Source organism: Astatotilapia calliptera, chromosome 9 (assembly GCF_964374335.1).
Source record: "Astatotilapia calliptera chromosome 9, fAstCal68.1, whole genome shotgun sequence".
Classification (NCBI taxonomy): Eukaryota; Metazoa; Chordata; class Actinopteri; order Cichliformes; family Cichlidae; genus Astatotilapia; species Astatotilapia calliptera.
This window is the reverse complement of record NC_137430.1, coordinates 21023238-21048815: the sequence shown is the minus strand read 5'-3', so window position 1 is coordinate 21048815 and position 25578 is coordinate 21023238. Positions and strand designations below refer to the sequence as shown.

The 25578-nt window shown below is 38.6% G+C and overlaps 1 protein-coding gene and 1 long non-coding RNA gene across 2 annotated transcripts in view; one reads left to right on the top strand and one right to left on the bottom strand.

Annotated features, from left to right (window-relative positions):
* Positions 1 to 22701, top strand: part of LOC113029811 (uncharacterized) — a 61934-nt gene extending 39233 nt beyond the window's left edge. Inside the window, exons 2-4 of the long non-coding RNA XR_013911303.1 lie at positions 19233 to 19457; positions 19594 to 20351; positions 22503 to 22701. This is a non-coding gene — a long non-coding RNA (uncharacterized LOC113029811). The remainder of the gene's footprint in view (positions 1 to 19232; positions 19458 to 19593; positions 20352 to 22502) is intronic.
* LOC145430952 (uncharacterized) lies at positions 13594 to 17966 on the bottom strand. The gene is made up of 7 exons (XM_080306045.1): positions 17340 to 17966; positions 17093 to 17237; positions 16680 to 16793; positions 16410 to 16554; positions 14602 to 14750; positions 14361 to 14494; positions 13594 to 14243 (listed from the first exon to the last, which is right to left on the bottom strand). Exons 1-7 carry the CDS (start codon positions 17443 to 17445, stop codon positions 14095 to 14097), a joined length of 942 nt encoding a protein of 313 aa, XP_080162171.1. The 5' UTR covers positions 17446 to 17966; the 3' UTR covers positions 13594 to 14094.
* Positions 22702 to 25578: the final 2877 nt, after the last annotated feature.

Here is a 25578-nt window from a genome sequence, read left to right as displayed (position 1 = left end):
GCTTAAAGCTGTTTGAATTTTGCGACATGTTTAACTGAGAAAAAGATTTGTCATTATTAAAAAGCTACCCTCTAAAAATAGGTGTAGATGTAAGAGTGGATGCTTGCAGGTCTCCCTGCTTTGGCCCTGTGACTGACACGTTCGGGTTTATCCCACTTATTTCCTTATTACAGCCAAAATAGGTTGCAATCTTCTTCGAGTCTTCATTCATCTTCATCATGATTAGTGTGCGCTGATCATTGTAGTGACTTCATTTCTTGATTTGTTTGGATCTTTGTGTTTTCTGTCTAATCTTGGATGTAAAGTGTTTATTTAGAACTTTCTGTCTGCATCAGTGCAATTTTATTCTGTCTTTGTTTTATAATAGCTTGTTGTCATTAAGGCCCCCAAAGGAATGGCTGTGATATATCATCTACAGCTATAAGCCATTGATTTCAGACAATCACATTTTATTTTATTTTATTTTTTAGATTTTGGTTGTTATGGTTGTTTACATATCTTTGCATCTAGCATTGAATTTTAAGTTGTTATCGACACACTACCTTTTTTTATTCCATCTATATGATCTTCTACGAAATATTTGGTGGCTTGTTAGGCGTTGCACATACCGTGGTGGACCGAGGTGTCCTTATTGTACAGCAATCATCATGATAAATTACTCTGACTGTAGAGCTAGACTAGAAATCCTGTAACACACTCCTATGTTATGAGAATTTCAAGCTGCTGCAAATGACAGAATGAGGCTTTTCTTTTCTACAAATGCAATTTTAAGGGTAATATGATATAAGAGGAATGTTCATATTTATACATTATGACTCCATGCAAGCTAACCATGTAAATCTGACCCCTTTATGCTTTCACAGCTTGTTTCCAAGGGAATAAATATGCACTAAACTGTTGTTTCCCCTCGTTGTTGCTACTAATATATTTCACTTTATATTTAGATCTTACAAAAGGCAGTAAAGAGATTTAGTATATGTCAGTCAGGAAAGGAGTTTTCAAGCGCCACAATGCAGATGATCTTCAGCCTTATTCACACATTTAGAGAGATGACACATGGAGTGCAGCGCATTTCAAAACACAATGAGTCAGTGCGAGAACTGTGCATCCTCGGTCACTTAACTCCTCGAGTAAACGGCATTATAGCTATCTGTCAAAAAACGAACACACATCTCTTCTCTCCAAAAGCAAACACAGTTTCTCATTCATAGCCTTCAGCTGAGAAACCAATTGTTCCAGCACAGTTTATCCTCGTTGTGAATAAGACTTCTAATTCAAGTGGTTAAATGCCAGTTTGAGTGAAGCATTTTCAAAGCATCTCCACTTCACAATTGGATTATTCCGCAAGACGATCTCTCCTGCGTTTATCTTATTAAAGTCCTATCTGTAATCCAGCATGGAGGTTTTCCCCTGAACGATCCTGACACGATTGGATGCTAACCAGACTTTGGTCACCAAAGATCTTAAATAATTCCAACCTTTTGACTAATTGAAAGGGAAGCTTTCACATAAAGCAACGAGGCTAATTTGATAATTGTAATTTAACTATTCTTCCGCCAAAAAAAATATATAATTAAAGCAGTTAATGAACTATTTAAGTCTTTTTAACTGGAAATTGTCTAATTTGAGATTTAATGCCTCAAGTGATCCCCTGACTCATCTTTTAGGTGAATAGCCCGAGGTCTTGCCCTAAAAAAATAAGGAAATTAATAAAGCACTCAAGGTCATGTGCCACGAAAGCATGAGAGAAGCCATCCATACTGCTCCCAGGGACCATCCAAGGTAAAACAGGCTGAAGCTTCATATTATTTTAAAATCACATTAGCATTTTTGAACAGAAGCTTGGGAAGCGCCGTGGTTTGGACTTCCACCAGCTCATCTGATATTGTTTTGCTGCAGCCAGGAAATTCATTAAACATATTCTTTGAGGAGGCATCCTTGCACTGCTTAGCAGCTGAGGCACATGCATGCAGTTTGCTGTCAGGGCATAATTATTTCCCTTCATTTTATATATCTGACACATTGGCTGCTTCACTCGAATCCCCCCGTCACCCTGCTTGGTAAAAAAAATAAATAGTGGGAGGAAGAACTAAAGCCCGCTGCCCTCCAACAACACACACACTCTGATACACACCCCAACCCTGCCCAGTGCATCACATGTCATCACAGACATCAGCCAGTGTGTCTGGAGCACTTGTGTAACAGTATGAAGGACCCTTTAAGCTGTAATTTGCTGCAATCAGAGACCCTGGACCTTTGGGGTACAGTGAGTCATATACTTGAAATTGATCCCTCGCTTCTGTTGCCAGACACCATACAGCGAGGGTATACTGTCCTATTTTTTGCCTCCATCTGTAAGCTCCTTGCCTTGCCTTGTCAGTAGGCTTAATATGTAGTCACCAATGACACATCTAATTTAGAAAGATGAGCCGGTCTTCTTTCCCAGCATTTCTTACGGCCTTTAGTACAGGTCTCGATCCCGCGAGCGTGTAATTTTCACCCTACATTAATCTTACAGAAATTTAAATTAAATTATGCACCACACTGACACAGCTCGGAGCCCTATTTCAAAACAGCATCCACTGAGCCCATGAAAATCGCTATTTACCATAATTCTCCCAGCTCTAGGAATATTTCCCTCGACATTAAAATTCATTTAAAACAATAGTGACTGTGGCAGAAATCCATTTCACTTGTAGATTAAACGGCCGCTTCAACACAATCAGAGAAATTTGCTGTATTTGGTTGGACAAACAAAATTTACGTTGAGGAAAGGTTCCTGCTAAATCAGGAACAAATCCTGTGTTGGTGAAACGAAATGAAACGGAAAAGAGTGAACGTTCACACAAACGCTTTACCTGAACGGGCTCCAACGGAAATGTGTGTCCTTGGTGGCAGATAGGGCTGTTGAGATGCTATCACTTGAATACTAGATGCTTTTGCAAATATGGCGCTGTAACTAATTGTCTTCTGCATAACATGAATAAAAATGGGCTACTGGCTGTTAGATTGCTCATGTACCTTATTCTCTACTAGATTCTCATTTCCTGCTATTTTTAGTGTCTCCTGACTTGGGTTTACCATTTGCACTGAAACAGTTACTTGGATTTATTTTATCTTTGTTTCTTTCAGTTTGAAAGAAACCTATTCCAGCAGATGGTGCCTGGTTCTTCCTGTTAAAAGGGAGTTTTTCCTTCCCACTTTCGCCAAGTGCTTGCTTTGAGGGCATCTAACTGTTGGAGTTTTGTATGTTTTCTCTCTATTATTGTACAGTCTTTATCTTATAATATTAAGCGACTTGAGGCAACTGTTGTTATGATTTGGCACTATATAAATAAAGCCGTGCTGAACTGAATTCAACTGAATTGGTTTCTGCTTTGATTATGATGATGACCAGAATGCTCAGTTTCACAAACCAGCGGCTGACATCACAGTGGCTACATCCATATTTTATACAACATATCAGCATGTAATTTTCTGCATTTGTTTTTCTACATATTTCTCTGTAAGATATTTAAAAGAGTTGCCTATAGTAGAGAATGGTTGAAGGGATGTAAAGAATGGGTTTTTTTTGGGGGTTTTTTCGTTTTTTTTTTTTCGTTTTTTTCTCGTACTACCACTTTAAAAGAGCCTGCTTAGATCTTTAGAGATCTGGAGACAATAAGCATCCTTTTATGTTCTAAGTGCTTCATATGACAAATATGAAAAGGGAGCCAAGAAAGAGCTGACAATTTTTGCGTCGCCCCGTTCCTCAGCTGCACAGAGCTTTTCAGGGAGAAGTCAAGCCTGCAATCTTTTAACATTAGAAACCTTGCAAAGAGATAGACCCCTCTCATTCAGGGTCTTGCTGGGTCAACGTCATTAAATGGAACTTCATGTACAAACAAAAAGCATTTCTGTGGAATAAAGCCTGAATCTTGAATACTCTGTTTGCGCACAGTGCAGTGTGAGTCTTTTTGTGCAGTTTGTGTTTATGAAAAAGAGACCATTTGTGTAGTAGGAATCACATTATTAGATTATTGTGTTCCCCACTGTTTTCTGCTGGCTAACTGAGGAAAGGCCTTGAAGGTTTTTTGTAATAAATTCTAATGTTGTAATCTGTTGTGCACAAGCCACTCAAGATAAATAACTAAGCTAGTCAGTTTTTTTTTTTTTAAATCAGTAGGCTTGCAGTGAAGTGAGATGCATAGCAGTAGTTTGACATATTACCAAAGAGATGGACTATATTTAAGTGCTATTAACCTAGGGAGAAGTTGATTGGACTAGACCAGTGATGACACAAACAGTTTGACAGTGTGGGAAAGTGGAAGTGATAAGCTTAGATTAAGCTGACAGCACCTGGGAGCAGACAAATGTGAGGCCATAGATCTATCTATCTGAACTTGCGCATGAGCTTCATTAGTTTACTTGTTACTGGACACTTTATTAGCCACAGCTTCCGACTACCCAGCTGGACTAGTTGGACCCATCTCCCTTGGCTTAATTCTACAACATGCAGATTCAATAAGGTGTTTGAAACATTCCTTAGAGATTTTGATCCATATTAACACTCACCAGACCAGGCAATACTTTTACATTGTCCACTCTCTTCTATTGTAGAATTTGATGAGCTCTTGTGATTTGCACCCTTAGTTTATTGCTCTTAGCTGACAAGAAGGGGTTTTCTGCCGCTGATGTGATTAAGGTTCAACGTGTTATGTATTCAAAGATGCTCTTTTGCATACCTTTGTTGTAACAAGGAGTTAACAAGTTCCTGTTTCCTTCCCATCAACTTAAAGCAGTGTGGCCATTTTTCACATTTTTCACAACGCACAAACAGCAAATGGAGATCCCATGCAACCACTTTCTAAATTGTAGAAGTGGTTGCATGGGAAAAATCACAGTAAATCAGCAGTAATACAAGATCTTTTAGCATTAAGAACCATGCCAAGTTCAAAGCCACTCAAATCACCTCTGTTCCTTACTTCTTTTTTTTTTTTTTTTTTTTTTTGCCTGTCCCGTTTGGCTCTTTTGCCCTCAGAATTGTTGTCTAAAGGCAAAGAAAGATGCCCAAAGGATTTACTTTACCAAATTGACCATCCCAGCCTTGCCATAATGGTCCATTTGATTCACCTTTTATTGTTTATTTTATTTTCACTTACTGAACATGGGACAGACTTGACTGGGGGAAAGAAGGGGAGAAAGAAAGAGGGAAAGAGAAACAGCTGAGAAGAGGGACGGGGGAGAAGGGCAAAAAACAAAAACCAACAGAATGAGCAGAAAAAGAAAAAAAAAGAAGAAAAAAGAAAAAAAAAAGCATATATCAATCACCTGGGTCACCTGCTGAGAAAGAAAAAAGAAAACAAGCAGAAGAGAACAAGAGTAATAGAATAAACAACATCACAATGATATATGGGAATATGACAGTAAATACTAAATATTAAACATTATTGTGCAGCACATAAGATCAACAGAACACAGTGTGCTTTGAGGTAGGAGCCAAAAAGGGTGTAGTTTGTGGGTGTGATCACCCGTGTGTACACCTGTGAGCATGGACGCGCTTGTTTTTTGTTTTTTAAAAGGTTCCTTCATGTAATGATCTGCTAGAGGGTGTGGGGGGGCCACAGCCCCGTCCTCCAGGGCATGAAGCAGGTATGGAGGAGATCAAAACTCCAGACATCCAGAGGCCCCCAGAACACAAGAGACCAAGGAAGACCAACAGAGGGGCAGCCGCGCCACTGTCCCAGAAAGAGCTGAGGAGAGTCCCAGATGAGGGCTCACTCAGCAGCCGCGGAGCAGAAGCCAGGGGGAGTTGCAGTGACGCGCCCGTGAGCTCCGCCAGCAGCCAGCCGTGCCTGAGTGACCGAGTAAAGAATGGTTTTATTGCCTACATAGGACATTTTGCTGAAATTTCCCAATTACAGTGGCTTCTAAACAGAAACAACATATTTATCTGACAGCTTGATTTACTATTCCTAGAATCACAATAACATTAGAGGCCCCATTTTGGCTGCAGTAAGTAATGAAGGACATCTAAGCCAACTTGTGCCAACATTTCATTAGACAGAATTGACCTCTAGGGCCGTTAATATTCAAGTATGCAGTGTGCTGAGGTTATAAGAGAGCAAAGATATTTTTCTAAAAAAATAAGTACACCCCATGATTCAATAGCTTGGAGAACCAGCTCTATCGACAATAAGTTAAAGTAACTGTTTTCTGTATGAATCTGTCAGTCTCTGACATCACTGTGGAGGACCTTTGACCCACTGTGAAGGACCAAGCAGCAAAGGCAGTGGTTTTTTTTGTTTGCTTTTAAATCTTGACACCCCCCCCCCCCCCCCCAAATGGAGTTAAAAAAGACAAAGTTCAAAATATAATGAATGGGGCCATAAAAGAGATCAGCTAAATATAACTCTAATCAAAAAGTGACATATAAAACCTTAAATACCCACAAAGTTTACACAACTAAACTCACAAACTCACCTAAACACAAAGACACAGGAGGGTAACCTTTTATAGTGGTTTGGCCAAATCATTTATTTACAATAGGGGACAGAACAAACACCAGTACTAATTATGTGTGCACTTCATAATATCTGTTAGGTTTAAGCAGAGAAATGACTGAATTATATTACTGAAATGCATGTTTAACTGCAAACCAAACTAATGTGGTGAGTGTGTGGACTGCTTTTACCCATGTGTGGCTGAGGCCATCACACCCAGTCATCTTTATAATGTTGCTTCAGTTCATTAAGTCTTGCAGACATTAATTTATTCACAGCTCTCTTCAGGTCCCACTAGAGCATTTTAGTCAGGTTGAGGTCTAGACTCTGACACGTTTTACACCCTGATTTTTTTCTTTTTCAACCACTCAGTTGTACATTTGCTGCTGTGCTTGTGATCATTTTCTTGTTCTATGACCCAGTTTCCAATAAATTTTGGTTGTGCATTATGCCATGCCATGTTCTTTCTCCTGGCCACCTTTTCAAACAACTGTCATCATGATTTACTGTCATGAGCTACATCTCAGACTCTGTAAGAATCTGAGATGTAGCTTTTGGGGTTTTTGCAGTTTCCCTGAGGATAGCATGCATGCACATTCTGACCTGTCCGGGGTATGCCCCTCTTGCCCTGTGACAGCTGCGACAGATTGCAGCGCCCCTAAAAACCTGACATGGATAAGTAGAAGAAAATGGATGCATGGCACAATGCAATCTGTCCAATCCTGGGTGACTGACAACCGTGTTGAATGTTTTCCACTTGTGACTAACCTTTCTATTTATGAAAAGCTGGACTTATAACCCTTCCCAGATTGATGGCCAGCAATAATTGCTTCTCTAAGATCATTGTTGATGTCTTTCTTCCTTGCAAAATGATCAAAACATCAGCTTTCATAGAAGTGGTGACGCTTTCTGAAGATCAATTAATCAAAGTCCATTTCATCAGCAGCACCTGGCTTCTAATTATCCTCTTAATTACTATGAAAGAATTAAGATTGTGCTAGTTTTTCACACACTGCTTCTGCATTTTGGCTTATTTTTGATAACAGCATTTGTTGCTATTCACCGGAGGTCTTAACTGATTTTAAGAACAGCTAAGAGCCTGATTACGTTTTATTTTGCCTGTTTATATAAAGTCTTAGACTTATAAGAGGGTTTACTTTCTCTTTTACATGAAGGTCACACAACAAACCCCTGCAAGAAAGTTAACATATCAACAAAGAGTTACTAGTTAGCAATTCAACCAAACTGTAGAAATTTTTTTCAGTAGAGTGAAATTTTATCATAGACTTCACATGATAAACCCTACAAAATACTGGCACGCACTTATAATTGCATCACTTCAGAATTATTGAGAATTTAGGCCCAGTTTTGCTAACTTAAAGGGATTCCCTCACCATAAGGATGATTGTCTAAACAGTGACACATTAAAGTGGTTTGTATTTTAACATGATTTCCACAATTTAGAGCCATGCAACAAATTTAGTCAACCATCTAGTTTTGCATGGAAGCAATGTGATAATGAGCAGATTATACTGAAATCAGAGTTGAGGAAAGCATATAAACACATAACAGCATAATTGTCAGCTCTTCAGCACTTTAGACGCTTTATAATGAACGAATTACATTTCTGTCTTTTTAAAGTCATTTAAAGACCACTAGAGAACCATGTTCACTATAATTATTATCCTCTTAATTACAACTGTAAATTAAATCTATATCTTTTGATTAACATCAACATGCTCCTTGTTGGTTTGCCTGCGTCCTAGAAGACATCTGTCAATGCTCATTTGCACAGACAGAGAAGTAATGCCGCTAATTAGCCAGATCTATTTTTTTTAAACCCATTCATTTAAAGGAATAATTATTCCTACAGATTCCACACTTTGGTGTGTGCTGTCCCCATATCTGGACTGAGTGGGTTTAACATAAGTATGGAGCAATCAGAGTCAAGGATTACCAGCTAATTAGTGCATCCTTGTCATGGGATTAATTAATTCACAGCATTTACACATATATTCTAATTGTCTAATTGGCAAGGTAATTGGCATTACCATGTTCAGTTTTAATAATGAGATCTGACAAAATTTGTTTGCTTCCAGCCAAAGCCAACATAGAGTCATGTGTTCAAAGTTTGATCTTTACAGCTTTAGGTTAGGCCCAGTAATTTCAGTAGAGCCATAATTACTGCAATAAAAGCAGAACATATAGGGTATTATTATGTTGTTTGCACTGTGCTAATATTATACTGAGTACTGCTAGACTATAATACTGCTAAGAACTGAGCAGATATATTTAATGTTTTGTCTCAGTTGTACAAAATAAATATAAAAATCCTTTTAGTCATGAGTTATTTAATGACTCATAAAAGAACTCATAAAAGTGAGTTTCTGACTGATGAATTTAACTTTATTCTAATTAATAGCAAGCACCAAACAGAAAAAAAGTCATACAAGCTAACAATGGCTAAAATTTGAATGATTTATAAAGGCAGCTGAGATCATAATATTTTGATCTTATAATTTTCTTTTTAGACTATAAATAAATCATGCAGAGCAGGAATAAAACACTTTCGCACGGTTCTCAAAAAGTGTATTATTTAAATAAACTGTATGTAAAAGAGGGAATTAGCTTCCAGGTAAGACAAGTGAAGGTAATCTGGAAATGTTGCTAAATATTTGTATAATTGCAAGGAAGAACAGCCGTTCAGCTGCTTCTATGACCTTAAAACACTTTACTGCTGAGTTTATGGGCTCAATCTAGTTTCAAGTCTTACTGAATACAACATGGAGTTCAATTTGTAAATGATGGTGCCAGCTAAAGTCAGTAAGTCCAGTAAAGCACAGCATTATAAAGGTAGGTCTACTTTGTGATTGATGACCTGTTAACTCATGAACATGAAATGAAATCCACCCTTTGCTTACCATGTCCAGTTTCAAAATGATTTGATCAAATCTTTAAGATGGGACTGCACTAACTAGTGGGTGATGGCAAGGAGATCACCTCCATCTCATATATACAGTCTATGGTTTCTTTCTCATCCTGTAGCCATCTTTAAACTCCTATCCCTTTTATCAGTTAGAGTCCATTAAACTTTTTAAGGGGCTTTTAAACTGAACTTTGATGGCAAAGCAACAAAATGTAGTAGTAGTAGTAGTAGTAGTACACTGCAGTAAAATCAGCTCAAATAGGCCTCTATGAAGTTGCAAATTAAAAATGGAGCATTAATAAATGCTGGACATAGGGTCGTGTTTGTGCATTCAGTCACTGCATTTAAACTTACGCTTTTATTGATTTCTACCACCAGCTCACAGTTTGTTGATTGCAAATGCTGAAGACCACTCATTAAAATGTTAGCGATAATTGATGCTCATCTGTGTAGCCGAGCATGCTTCAGTATTCCGAGCTAATTTAGCTGTACCCTGCAGAGCGAGGGGGTTTGAGTGGGAGGACAACTTGGCACAAGGTGCGACTTCTTTTCCAACCCAATCTCTTTTCTCTGCATAATTATGTGAATTAAATTAATTGGGAATGCACATTTGCATATCTAGGTTATTTCTCTTATGGAGAAAAGGGTCTTTAGAGATTATAGAAACAATTACAAGGCAGCCAGACAGTAAAATACCTCCATTTCTTGCTTCACATCTACCATTTCCACTCAGTGTTTTACTCCAGGGAGGATTTGGCCTCTGGAGGAAAGATGTGATAACGTCACTTTGCAATATGTGCAGGAGTCAGAGGCATGAAGCAATTTAATGGACTTCACCTGACATCTTTAAATTACTCGTAGGTATTTATAATTTGTTTTGCCCAGGAGGGAACAGTTGAAATTAAGTTCTAAAGAAAATTTGATTGGAACTGTCTGATCTGATACTGGCTCATAAATGCTGGGAGAAAGACTTTTGTAAGAACACTGGGCCAAAAGCCAGAGCTTTCTAATCATCTAAGGTGGTACATTAGGCTGTCAGAGGCGAATCGACTACTGGAACATGCTGCTCGAAAGGAAGTTACTTATTATTTTAAGTTACTTATATTTTTGAATTGAAAATTGCTCCAGTAGATGTCTGGAGACAGTCACAGAAATGTTTCTTTTTGAGAAACAGTTATTATATCTCACCACAAAAAGGCAATTTTCACTGCACTAATATGAGCATTTTTCTAATTCATTTTGCCTCCATTCTTGCAAAAGCGATTCAGCAACTGCAGACACAACCAGTAGAGACTATAAAAACCGCCGCTCAGCTTCTGGGTCTGAAATGTGAAGCTAGTGTGGAAGTGCACGGGCATGTGACTCCTGTGTTTGCCAAAGGACGTCCCACCTCCCTTGCTCTGTGACCTCAGTAAAAGCTTTGTTTATGGGCTCAATCACTAGTTTCAAGCCATACTGAATAAAACATGAAGTTAATTTGGGTAAATTATTTGTCATAATTAGCATAAAAAATAAGGATTAATCAGGGTATACTGATAGACCCCTGATTGAAAAGTTATTAACCAGTAAGCATCTGATCATCCACGCACTCTGCTCACAGCAGGTTTCAAAGCACCAAGGGTACGATCGCATAGTCCAAATATCACCTCCTACTTAATCACTCTTCCTTGACCTCAGTGGAGCTAAAGTAATCCTTAACAGTGTTTCTGGTTGTCTACCATATTAAAACTAGAACTAGATACGCATCTAATTTCACTCCGTATTTTCTCATACACGCAGAATTTGACTACCACATCCCAAGATGGCCAAAAATGCAGTGAGAGGCTTCACTAAACAATGGCTAGACTATAAGAAGTCATAGAGTGGTAATAACTCTGGAGTATAACATGTAAAAAATATTATATATATTAAAAAAAAACTCAAGCCAATGGTCCACAATATATTCTGTTTCCAATCACAGAAACGTGGGGAAAAAAAGCTCACAGTTGTAGCTGGAAACAAAGGCCATTGATTGAATGATTAGTCCCAATTAATCTCAAGAGCTCATCAGTTAAGTGACTGTCACTGCTCTACAAAGCTTTCTCAAAGACTTCCTTAAGGTAGTAAAGAGGTTCAAACCAAACCTGCTTCCTGTGAGCCGGACCGTCGTTATTGCAGGTCTCTACCAATCAATGCTTTTGGAAATAGATTAATTACTGAAACATCCACGCAAAGCTAAATTGCAGTGGTATGTCTTCTAATTGGTGATTTTCCTCTGTGCTCTAACACAAGCTCCACGTACAATGACCCTGAAAGCGAATTGGTTCTGCTTTATGATGCCAGAGAAAACAATGTTCTGCAGAGTTTTCTCCAAACGAGGCAACCAAATAAATTGTCACTGTGCGTTTATGATCAGGGTCGCAGATGTCCACCCACCACAGAAGGCGGTTTTGCAATTTAATGGCAGTCTGTAAACACCAAAATAACCCTTCACCAAGAGCAGTGAAAAAAAATTTACAATTTCAATAGTTTGTTAAATAATCAAGAAAATGTTTCAAGGACGTACTATTTCTGCCTCTCACACAGAATATATGAAAATAAAAAAACAATCGGCATTTTGCGTTTCTTTCTTTCTTTCTTTCTTTTTTGTCCCACCAAACAAAAACCATGCTGCAGATGGAGATAAATACGCTCAGCTGCGTGGTCATCGTTGTCCACCCATGGCCACATTCATTGTATCCCCATTGTCTTTTTTCCACCCTGTTGCTTTCATGTGATGTTCAGCTCCATTCAGCTCAGCCACCTCATCAAAGGTCGTGCTGCACTTCCCCGCAGCCAGCGAGCGTGTTTGATATTCTGTTCTTTAAGCTGCGTCAAGAAAGAGGGCACTTAAAAACTTGAGCGTGTGTGTGATTATCTCTGTGCTCTCACATCACAGACACAGTAATACACTCAGATGAAGAAAAATGGATTTGGGTTTAAACACACAACCACACAAAACAGAGAGAGAGCGAGGGAGTGAGCTATGATGTTATTATCTTCTTCCAGGTTATGCTTTGATTTTAAGGTTTAATGTTTCGAGCAAAGGCTAAGATCAAACTTGTCCTAACAAACTAGTACTTGTTAGTATGACCCACACTGTAGTATGATTTGTATTGTATTGGGTAAGTGTGTTTTTTATTTATTCAATGCAGTTTCCTATCTTATGCTGAGAGTTGAGAAAGCTTGAACCAAGGTGCCATCTCCTGGTGCAACACAGTAATCTACCATTTCACGTGAAATAAGTGAATGCTGCCCCCTTTTGGTGACAAATATAAACTGTACAGTTTTGGAAAGAACACAAGAGCAATGTGCTGACTGTAAAATAGAATTTTGTTATAAGTATTAATGACTGAGTTAATAGCCTTTAAAAAAATCAGATTCAGTTTGAGTCTTTGTATCTGATATTTAATTTAAAAAAACTGTAAGTAAGTTAGAGTGCTTGGGTGGATGCTTTTTTAAAAGAAATTAAATCATCTTTATTGCAACATTATTAGATCCTCAACTCTCCTCTATTCTCGCTGAAAGAGGTTGAATTTCTACAAGAAACTTTAAGCTGCGCTTCCTTGACTCTCCTTGACCAGCATGGAGAGTCAAGGCTTTAACAGCTTAAGCTCATGATGGTTATCAGAAGGGAAATGAAACCTAAAGGTGATAGAATCCAGAATGGACCCACATATTTTTTTTAAAAAAGAGACATAAAGATCACTAAACATTTATCCATGACACATAACGGACCGTGTTGGCAGTGAGGTCATGGACCCAATAACTTCACCTGAACATTGAACTAAAAAACACCCATAAACTGTGAATATGTAGCACACTTACATATTAACGACGACAACAGGATGAACCTGTGTGGCGCAACGTGCGTTTTCAAGCTTCCTATAAAAGAATTCCCCTATATTGAATTTTGCCTTTACCGGTTGTTCTAACCACACTGCAGTTATTAAAGTACAGAGACACTTTTAGCCTGCTGTGTTAGACTGGGAGAAAAGTATAGCCATAGACCTGAGGTTAGGAAAGAACATGGATAGTATGAAGATTGTTTAAGTATATTATTTGTTGTTTTTTGGGGGACATGTCAGCAACACAGCTGAGTGCATTTCTTTCCATCTCCAGCATGGTTTTTGTTCAGTGGGACAAATAAGGAAATTATATGCAAAATGATTATTACTTGTTTATTTTTATATAGTCTTTGTAATAGGCAAAAATACTATATCCTTGAAACATTTGATTGATTACTAAGGATCTCGCTCTCTCACACACACACGCACACACGCACACGCACACACACACATAAGTTAAAGGTTTTAGTGTAGATTTTATGTTTTGGTATATACATTTTATTTATACTTAAAAACAAGAAAATTAAATAGAAGAAAATGTTCATTTCATTAAAAAAGACAAATAAATAAAGTGAATTATGGCATGATAGTCTTATCCCTCTTCCTTGTTAATATTCATTTATTTCCATTTTCGTTCATCATTAAAAAACAGCACAATCCAATTATTTATTCATGTTCTACATTTTTAAATCTAAAATTGTTTACAATTCAGTTTTTAAAAATATCAAATGACATTTTCCAGCAAAAAAATTGAGCACAAATGTAAACACCAACACAACACTTGAACAAAAACTTACATTGTAACTATTCAAGCTAGTATTCATAGAAAGATTTTTCTTTGTCTCAAGGCTATTTCAACCGGTGACATAGTCGGTTCGCTGTCTTTGTAAAGTGGAACTTTGTGATGCCTCCATGTGACAAGAGCAATACGAATCACAAACATGATACAGGAAGCACTCAGGATCACAGCTGAGAAGAGAAGAGGAGATCAAATATTTTAATATAAATAATTAACAGTGTGCAGAAAAAAGCTTTCTTCTTCTTCAAAAATCAAGAATGCTAATTTCACCTCAGTGCAAACTTTACCTGCAAAGACGTAAATGAAACGTCCCTGAGATTCTGAGTTGTTCAGGGTGCCTGTTAACCACAGGATTACCACAGGGTAGCATGTCACAACATAACGCACGTGCTTATCCAAGTAGAAGTTCTCTAACAGAAACCTGAACGCAAAGGAGGACAGAAACAAAGGATTGTCCTCTGGTGCCCTCTGCTCATGCCAGAAACACCACTGGTGAAATTACAGAACACAGCGAGGAAGCACACTCACCAGACCAGCAGCTCCATCAGAAGCAGAGTCAGTGCTAGCATTGAACAGTCACATCTCGCTGTTTCTGCCTGATACTGCAAATATATCGTCAGGTTCAGCAAGGCAGAGAGGGTCCCCCATGTTGCACACACTGCCACTCCATTTTGAACCTTGTACAATATAATGAAGTAAGTAAGTATTATATTGCTCACCAAAGCCAATGCATGTTAATGCACAATAGAATTATCCATAGCAGCCTGCGTCTAAATCCAGAAAGTAATGCAATATCACCATTGCTGTATTCCCATATGGAAAAGAAATAGTAAAACCTTCTAAAAAAACTTGCATAAGATGTGGCCTACTTCATATAGTGAATCATATCAGGCTTATATGATTTACTCATGAAAGTGGCCGCTTTCTCATTACTTTCATATATTATTTTAGTATCCAAAACATACAAGTTTCATTTATATAATTTTTCAAGGGATCTTATATCTGTTTTCACTCTTGTATGCTTTTTATATAAGTTTCACACAAGACAGATACGAACTTTATAAGATTTATATATATCTTTTCCATATGGGTTGAACCAGGTGTGTATGGATTTTCTTTTACTTGATGAATACTACTTTATTATCAAATTTATTGTCAGTCTTTTTTTTTTTTAATGATGGACTCATTTCAGAATTACAAGCAGCCAGTTTGGAAGTTGTGACCTGCTTCAGTGGTTGATCCTGAAGCGCTCGTAAGACTCTAGAAGTTTCTCACATGTGACACTTTTAATATGTTCACAGATAAACACAAGAAAGGAAGCAGATTTATGTTTTGTTTGTTTGTTTTCGGCTGACTTTAATCATCAAATGTCACACCGCTGTTGCCTTTTGCGCAGACACCACACAGCCAGGACTTATTTATGAGGATTTATGAATATGGTGTTGGCACAGCCAGCAGATTTTATGGATGAGTGACTGTGAATGGAAAGCTACTGATACATTTATAAAACGCGTACAGGTGTTACAGTCTTAAGTGCTGTCTTTACCTTTACTCTGACATAGACTACCTTGGACTGTTTTTAGCCCTTTATATGAAGAACTTTCTGGAATTTACTACTGCTTTTAAATCCTACTTCCATCCTGGATTATGTTACGAGCTCAGGTGAATACTGAATGGCAGTGAGTACCACCATATAAAAATAGCTTTTTATAGGTATCTTTTTTCTTTAGATAAACAATGACAGGTGACATTTTGCACTGTGTCATTATTTATTTAACAAAATTAGGCCAAAATATAGTAGCAGTGTGTAAAAAGCTAAGTACACCCCATGATTCACAAGCTTGTAAGACCACCTTTAGCTGCAAGTTGAAAAAAAAAGTTCTGTTTGACTTTTTCAGTCTCTATTATGGTTGTAGAGGAATTTTGGCCAACTAAACTTTATAGTGTTGTTTCAGTTAATTGGGGCTTGTAGGTATTTGTGCACAGCTCTCTTCATGTCTCATCACAGCATTTCAAACAGCTTGAGGTTTGGACCTGGGCTGGACTATTGAGAAGTGGCTGCCATGAATTTGAACAGTAAATAAAAATTTTTAACATGCTAACTGAGGCCTGTAATTTTTGAGTTGTAGCTCTTGTTTTTGGGTTTTTCTTTGGCCTTTTGGCATCAATACACACCTAAATGCTTTCAGACAAACAAACAACCAAAAGTGATGATCGATTAATATTAATCAAATGCATTTCATTAGCAACACCTGGCTGCCACTTAACCCTCTTAATTCCAGTGGGAGTAGTAAGGCTGCCCTTGGCTTTTCACTGGACTGTATATATAGTTTTACCAGGATTCTGAAGAGCCAGAGGTCTGTGATGTGGTATTTGTTCAACCAGGCTCCATAGATCTTCAGACCATGACAGGAGAAAAATAGGGTAATGTAATCGGTGAGCATCATCAATACTGAGGTTATCAGTGTTGGCAGCAACAATCTATACACACAAACACAGACACGCAGACACACAGAAAACAGACATTTAAACTGGCCCAAATGACAGTAAATGATACAGCTGATTATCTTGTTTAGAGAATTGGATAACTGTGCTCGTTCACTTACTCTCTGTCATAAAGAAACAGCCATGTAATGTTCAAACAAAGGCTGATTATAATAGAGACATGAAAGCCATGGGGTAGCACTGCTGGCATGGTGTACATCCAGTCATAAGCATTCCTGTGGGGAGCATGGATAATATTGTTAGATAGGGAGAAAGAGTGCAGAAAGAGTGCCTGTGGGGAAACAATCAGACTCATAATACAGCGTGAGAACAATCTGCAATATCTAAAGAGAAAATGACTGCACGGAGGCCGTCTAAATTGCCTCTGGACCAGGTGGGATGATTTTCCACATGCAATTTCTCATATATGAGATAAAAGAATACAAAAATCGAATCATTTCTGGAGTGTGATGCAGTTGCCAAACATTGCAGTCTCATGTGAATTGTATGTGTAAATACAACAAATGGGACATACCTTCTGCAGAGTGCAAGTAAAAAGTATATATACATGGCCAAAACCCAAAAGTATGTGAAATCCCACACAAAAAAAGTCCACTGAGCAGGAGTTATCTGTGTTGTATACTTAAGTGTCACATCCTCTATGCTCTGCTTGAATACAACTGTAGGGAGATAAGCATTGCACTGTTGTAAGCAGTTTGTTATTTTCCCAGTACTATAAGTGAGTTCTTTTTACATGAATGAATTCTTCTGGAAATATTTACCTGATCTGAAACCAAATCCTGAAAGCGAGTTGAACGTGATGGATGCTAAAAAGGTACACAATCCAACCAACATGAGCACCACACGGGCTGGGTTTTGATTTGCCATGCTGTTTTGCTGGAGGGTAAAAGTCCACAAGAGGATAATTGGTCAATTATAAATAATTAACAATGAAATATATATATATATATTCTCAAATATTTTTTTAAGTAGCCAAATCTACACTTGTGTAGTCTTTCCCATTCCTTCAACAAATGCAGTTAATGTCCTACAGGTCAGAAAATGCCACAAAATAACAGCTTGCCTTGGGTTGATATATATTGTGTCATATCTTTTTATGATGCTGCAGTGAGCGGCAGGTTATCTTTACCTATCATAAAGAGATTGCTGTTAAAGCAGTTAAAAGCAGGTTAAAGAGTAGTGAACAGCTTGTGAAAAGAATGTGCTAGCATAATTGAGGAGAGAGAGTAAAAACAAACAGCGTTAACCTACCTACAAGAAAAAAGCTTGTAAGCACGGATTACAAGCAAACTACAAACATTGGGCTCAATAACATGTTTTCTATGATATGGTATTTGATATTATAACATGATTTTCATTATTCAAACATATGTTTATGCAGATTACATATATATATATATTTTTTTTTTTTTCCACATGTAAGTCACTTTAAAGATAAATCAGTGCAGGTTTTGTGTGTGCAGCTTGCTTCCACACAGTGGCACCATTGCATGATACTGTGGCAGTGTTTGAGTGCATACTGTATTGAAGTGCCAGTAACACTATAGCTCATCAGCTCATTGTATATGTAATTAATCTGTAATTGTACGATTTTAAAGGAAAGTACATTTTTGGGGTTATGATGCTGTTTTCATTCCTACTAGAGAAGTGATCCTAAAATTATGACTTTGGTTGAGGCACGGTGCATGGTAGGGTGTAGATGACCAAACTGAGTTAAAAATAAGCAAGCGATCATGGTGACTGCAGTTTTATTATTGATTAAAAGTGTGGGGCATAAATTCTTTTATACTATCAAAATGGGACAGATAACAGGATGAGAGCCACTGGAAAACTGTAACAGGCTATACAGAGTCTATGTGAAGTCAGTTGAACTGAAACGGACTGATTCTTATATAGTGCTTTTTTACTCTCCTGGAGTACTCAAAGCGCTCTATACAACATGCCTCATTCACCCCCACTCATACAAGCACTTCTAAACACAAGTGCAAACTAATCTACATTCACACTCCGATGAACACATCGGAGGGCAACTCCTTGCCCAAGGATATTTGACATGCAGACCAAGGATCGAACCACCAACCTTCCAATGAGTAGCTGATCTGCTCTACCACCTGAGCCACAGCCACCCCATAAAATTCAGTTTAGTTAGGCGACTCTTTTTCACCTTGAATACGACAGTTTTCTACCAAGCAAAGCAACACACAAAGTGTATTTGACAATTTTTACAAACTGTCAAATACACTTTATGTGTTGCTTTAGTTGTGTGTTGACAATTGTAAAAATTGTCAAAAACAGTTTGATATATTCCTTAACTTGTGTGTCATTTTGTGACTGGTGATTTGGGTTTACGTTGTTTATTCTGTATTTTAAGCTACTAAGACTTCAGAAAAGAGCAGTCACTTATCCAACTGCAAAAGCATGGTAGGAGCCGATGCCAATTAACACTGAGTGAGTGGTAGTGGGTACACCTTGGACAGATCACCAGTGTCTCACAGGTCTACTGTACCTGAATTCACAGGTTAACCTTACATGCATGCCTTTGAACTGTGGGAGGAAACCAGCCTAATAGTAAGACTATAGCTGGTAAAATCATATAAAACATGGGTGTTTGTGTCTTTCTGTGTCATTTTTCTGAGGATATAATTATTCTGCAGCCAAGGATTGAGATCGTGGGCAGCCGGACTGTGACACGGCAGCACAGCTGAGGTTAAAGGGAGCACTCAATCCAGGAAAACTCCCCCACCAGATTCCTCACCCGGCACCAGCTGTTGTCTAGTGGTGTATTCCACTTAACGCTCTGCAATAATTAACGCTGAGTTCCCCCAGCGGAACTTGGATTGCGGGCTTTTATGGACAAACACGTGGAGTCATAAACACAGGTATGCTATTATATATGGAAGACTCACATTTTCTTGATGCTCATGAATACTAACATGACCATCAAGTCCACAGGCTCTTTGTTAAGACACTAAATATACAACTATACTACTTTTTTATGATGCTGTTATCCCACAGTGGGTCTGGATGATTCTTTCAAGTTGACTGAGTGATTGCTGTGACCCGTACTGCTGGCAGAGGACAAGGTCCAATTTGTCGGCTGCTCATCATCTAATGAATGAAATCATATCCAATTACACGCCCGCCATCTTTGATCACTTACATTATGAGAGATATGTGCATGATGGGTTTTATTAAAGATCACTGTCAGCTCAGTAATACATTATGATTCACTTTATGACTCATGTACGTCTTGGCAACAGTGAATTTTCACCCCCTTCTGAATCACACAGCGATTACATCCAAATACTGCTAAATATTAACATACTGTCAACATTTTTTGGGGGGTGCCAGCATGAAAAGCAATTACCTTGGACAGACAGGGAATCAGATAAAAAGAACAGAACAGTTTGTTGCTGGAATTCGTGATCAATCACAGCAAGAAAAAGAAAAAAGTGTGTTTGAAAAGATCTTAAAATTACAGCTATGCATGGCAACAGCTTCCCCAGCATCATTTCTGTTCAAACTAGATTGGACAATTGGGACATTTCTACATGAACCGTTTGGTAATTAGGGACCGTGACTAACAAGCTCTGTGTGTTTGGACCGTTTATCTTCTCGCAGCCCAGGCTATGTGACTTTCACGCTGTATTTATGGACGACATTTGTGGATCCCTCTGGAACCAAGGCGCCTAATGTCACTATTACACTGCCATGACCAATAGCGGTGACTGTGCCAACTAGATTACAAATGAGGATGGCAAAGGACAGCAAAGGTGAGAGTGGAGGATATTAGCCTCCAGATTTAATCAAGACTTACTCAGAGTCCCAGAACTGTAATTTAGCCCTTTATTAGAGAAGTGTTAAAACTGTACACACCATTGAATCTTTAGGAAAGAAAAATAAGATGTTTAAGTCTCTAAAGCTCAGGCTTAAACAAAACTATGAGTTACACCCCAGTGGGGTTTGTTAGGAATCTAAAAATTACTCACTCCTTTTGACCAAGCAGTAGACTCCATGTTTTCTCTGATATAGTTTTCACATGTATCACATTCAGTGTGATAACCCTGCTTTTTTTTTCACTCACATAAGTCATACGAGAACAGAAACTGAAATGAAATCATTTTGTTCTGGTGGAGTCTGTTCAAATAAAATTTTCATTCTTTTAAAACTATGCTACTGTTGTTTACTGTAAGCCTGCATTATCAGTGAAGATCAAGTTTGGACACAGATAAAACTCAGGTTGCTTACAGAATAGACTTACAACCTTTCTAAATGCCTGCTGGTTGTGTAACTGATTCATTCTCATAAAATTTGAATTGATAAAAAACAAAACAAAACATTGTAGCAGGTGCCAGTTTGTGGAAGCTGTCCTGTTGCCCAATCATCTTTAATAAAGATGGACATCCCTGTTCTGCCTAGGCATGTTTTATGTATGTTGCTAGAGCCTGTCTGCATAACTAGTATACCAAAGGCAGAGGAGAAGAGAACTCGTGGGTGTTTGCGGCAAATTTTAATTTACATCTGCATCTACACGCTCGTGATATGAAGGATCATACCTATGTTTTATCATTTCATCATGAGATATTATTATGATCTCTTTTACCGAAGAAGCAAACATGCAAAGGAAAGAGACGCGACTGGCACTGGATTAAACGTTACCCTCTTCCTCTTCACATCAAGCATTTTTTTTCTTTTTTTCTTCTTTTTTTTCTTTTCCTGCTCATTCTGTTGGTTTTTGTTTTTTGCCCTTCTCCCCCGTCCCTCTTCTCAGCTGTTTCTCTTTCCCTCTTTCTTTCTCCCCTTCTTTCCCCCAGTCAAGTCTGTCCCATGTTCAGTAAGTGAAAATTAAATAAACAATAAAAGGTGAATCAAATGGACCATTATGGCAAGGCTGGGATGGTCAATTTGGTAAAGTAAATCCGTTGGGCATCTTTCTTTGCCTTTAGACAACAATTCTGATGGCAAAAGAGCCAAACGGGACAGGCAAAAAAAAAAAAAAAGTTTGATTACCTTCTTACATGACATGAGAGCTTATTTGCTAAGTCCAACAGTGTTACATCTACTTCAAAGAAAGTTTCCCTGGCACCAGCTAACAGAGGGTAACAACAGCAGGTACCGTCAGAAAAGAGACATAAAGTGAGTAAAAAACGTCCTAAATACAGTTAGAATTTATTTAGAACTACAAATTAAATTTCTTTTAGCAATTATTGTTTTTTAATGTCACAATTCCAACACTGCTCCTTTATCCAGGCCTGGACCAGCAAAAGTGACCTGAAATTGGCACTCTGGTGGAGTTACTTTGTGTGTGAGAGTGTGTGTTTATAAGTAGTTTTAAACCTTGTGATCCACAAAACAGCATAACAGTAAAAGAAGAACTGACTGCGTGACAGTCAGTGCGGGAGCAGCGGCTTCGCTCATGCGCGATTCATTTGCCGTTTTAATGCACAGGTGTGAACGTCTCCTGCCCTGATAGCAGCTGGGGGAGGACTATCCTCCGCCTGTGAGCGGCAGCACCGCTGCTTGTTGAGAGTAAGAGCGATACGCGTTTTCACGTCAAAAAGTCGTCATAAATAAGTCTCCAATAATACCAGAGAAAGTCGCCAGATTTGTCGCTAGTCGCTTTTTAGAAAAAAAGTCGCTAAGGGGGTCTGAAAACTCGCTAAATATAGCGACAAAGTCGCTAAGTTGGCAACACTGCTGCAGCACTCGGCCGGGGCGGAGCTCTCTTTGGGCTCCTGCCCTTGGCATGAACACCTGCCACTAATCAATCACCTGTAGCTTAGCACCATTCCCGGACCCTACTAAAGGACCTCAGAGCCTCTCGTCACTGGAACATTGAATCACCACGTTAGTGAGAATCCCAGTTTATAGATTGGTGAATTGTGTCACGCATCGTTAGTGATTGCTGTCCTTCCTGTCTCCAGATCCCCGGACCCTTCCTGTTTCCCCACAATCTGAGCGTGAGTGAGTTGAGAGCGGAGTGTAAGGAGCGGCTGAGACCCCGCGTGTTTGGAGCATCCGTCCCTTTCCTCTTCTACCCGTGGACCCGTGGAAGCCCTTCCCCAATCCCTCACTTTTGTAAATAGCACCTGGTGTGTAATAAAGCTAAAAGTCTGAACGCAACCCGCTGCCTGCGCTTGAGTCCAACCCGCTAGCCCCGACACACACAGGTTTTCCTTTATCAGACTTTATCAGACTTTTGACAATATGACTAAATCTGTGCAAAACAATCAAAACTGATATAAGTTTAAGCTTTGTGGTCAGTGCTAATTTGCACATATTAGTAGCCTATGCCAAATCACTGAATAAAGATGACGTTGGCATGCTAATATAAGTATTTAACTTGTTTCATTGTAAACTATTGTCTTAATTTATCTTCATCTTTAAATCTATTCAGAAAAAACGAGAATGTCACAACCAACAGCTTGTGTAACCAAGATGAAGGATGACAAGCAGACATTTCTTTGTCTTTAAAGACGACAGGCTAAAAACAAATCCTAATTTGTTTGACTGAATTCTTTACCACCATCACCCAATCACCCAATTAAGGACCATCTCTCACTGTCAGACCTCTGTATGGGTGCTGTCATATTCATGACTGCCCACATATTGAAGTTGACTTAAAGATTTCGTTGCTGTCATGCAAATCTATTCCTTGCTCTCACATGAAGCATAAACAGTTTTCCTCAAATTACCCATCCTGTCCAAGAAATAATGCATCATTGAACCGAAAGAAAAGCTAATGGAAGGTAAAGTGAACATTTAATATGCAGAAGATTAATTGGTGCCCTCCCAAAGGGGACAAATCTATGAAAAGCAGTCACTGCAGAGAGATCCATATCAAGAGAAATAAGATGTGTGCTTTGGTATGGCTTGGCTCCTCTGGTCTGTGTCATGATTAATTATACTTCTGTAGAGGTTGTATCTCATTAAGTTACTGATAGTGTAACTGTGGTTACTCTAGAGTAATGATCCTGCACCGATACCCCAGCGTCAAAGCTTTCCTTTTTGCAAACTAACATTTAACAGCGCATGTCTTCCTGCAGCAGCATGTCTCTCATTCACCAGCTTTCTTTCTATCCATCATCCATGATTTACTTTCATATCCACCCACCCCCGCTCTTTCATCTCTGAATCCAATACTGTCGGAGCTATAAACTCCCAGCAGCAGAATACACGGTGGTTTAGTGGCATTGTTAGAGGGTTTCAAATGTGAAACTGCTTGATTCCAGGGAAGGTTTGCATGGATTTGTTTCTCACAAAGACATTTTTCCCTGAAACTAGAAAAACTCCATTCTTGGTGCTTTACATTGTATTATCCATTTGCATTATTCTGTGCTGAAATGTTGTAATTACCATGCCATGTCTAATTCTGCTGCAGTTGGTTATCCATGTATTTCCCAGTATCCTGCAGAAGTAGAACTGTACTTGTTGCATCTGGGTAATTTGGAGAGTACAGCAGTAGCAATAACAAATCATTTTTCCAATAAGTAAAGTTAGTGCCATTTAAAATTTGTAGCTGCAAGAAATCTACATCTGTAAGCCACAGCTTTCAGTCGCTGAATTTGTGCCCTTTTGTTGAAATTAAGTGACGCGCTGACAGGTACAACATCATGACAGAATTTTTTAACAAAATTATTTCAATATAAACTCAAAAAATATAGTAAATGCACACTGCATTTCTGCTCCTATAGTTTAATAACTTAACTTACATGAGCATATTTAGGTTTTGGTTTTGTTTTTTGGACTGGTTTGGGCAATAGAGAGAACTCCTGATAGATGTGACACAAACTGACCCTTTTTCAAGGTCGTAGTCTTTAGTCAATATGAGAGAAGGTCTTCTGACATCTGTCATTTCAGTTTGGCCCAGAATCATAGGAAAAGGAAGAAGAGAGAAGGAAAGGGCACAGAGCATGAAAAGGAAACAGAAAGCAGTGCAGTGAAGCAAGGATAATGTAGTCCCTGTTTGGTTCTGTCAGCACCTTCTTACCTGTCAGTGAACAGTTCAGGCAGGAATTGCTCCAGTCTGTCTCAACCAGAAGGACATGGTAGCTACACGGTGACAGAAGGTAACAACACAATGCTATGGTACCAATAGTACGAGCTTATGCCCAAGAGTAGGACTTTCTTTCAAATGAAAGAAAAGATCTTGTGTAATGAAAGCCCACTGGAATGTATGAAATATGTAGTGTCAAGACTGCTCTGTGGTTATTAGAGAGACTATCCCATGGCTTCCCCATGACTGAAGGGTCAGCGCTTCAGTTTCTGCACCATGCTGTGTATTCATCTGGACAGTTGTCTTCTGTCCTGTCAAGATGTTTCTCAGCGAGCTTGCTTGAGTTAGACACTCACAGCTCAACAATGAAAATGTAAAATGTAGTCCAGCAAGGGTAAGTACAGTTTAAAAGGAAGGGGCAACTTGCTACTCTGGGTCCTCACATTAACATGCTTTTATGTGTCTGTGTTTTCTTGTTTTATGCTATGTAATATCTGGTTTGTGCTGATTTTCACACCACTTTCCAGTTTAATTTCGGGACATATCTGTGGTTTCCCCTTCTCATATCATAGGTTAAGTTATCAATTCTTTAGACTGAGAATTTGCAGAGAATTTAAGAAACTCGAATGATCACAAACAAGGCATACTGAGAAACTGACTCAGTAGTAAGCTCCACTTCCTCACAGTAAGAGAGTCCACATGGGGCCAGGGTTTTACTGTGTTTACATGATCTCCTAGTCAGTCCTCATGCAGGGATATGCTACTCCAAGCTTTCAGGATGGGTTAAAAATGGAGATCAATAACAGATATTTTTATTCTCATCGTATCTCTTCCTTTTTGCTCTGGTGTAGGGAGGACTTTAGTCTTTTTCCTTTACCCATGAATCTTGTTCTTTCCTAATCATCCCCTGTGCTGACAGATGACCGCTGTTACACTCTTACTCGTACTGTTCAATATTTAATACTTCCCCATGAATTTCTTTTGTAAAGTTTAGCTAAGTGTGA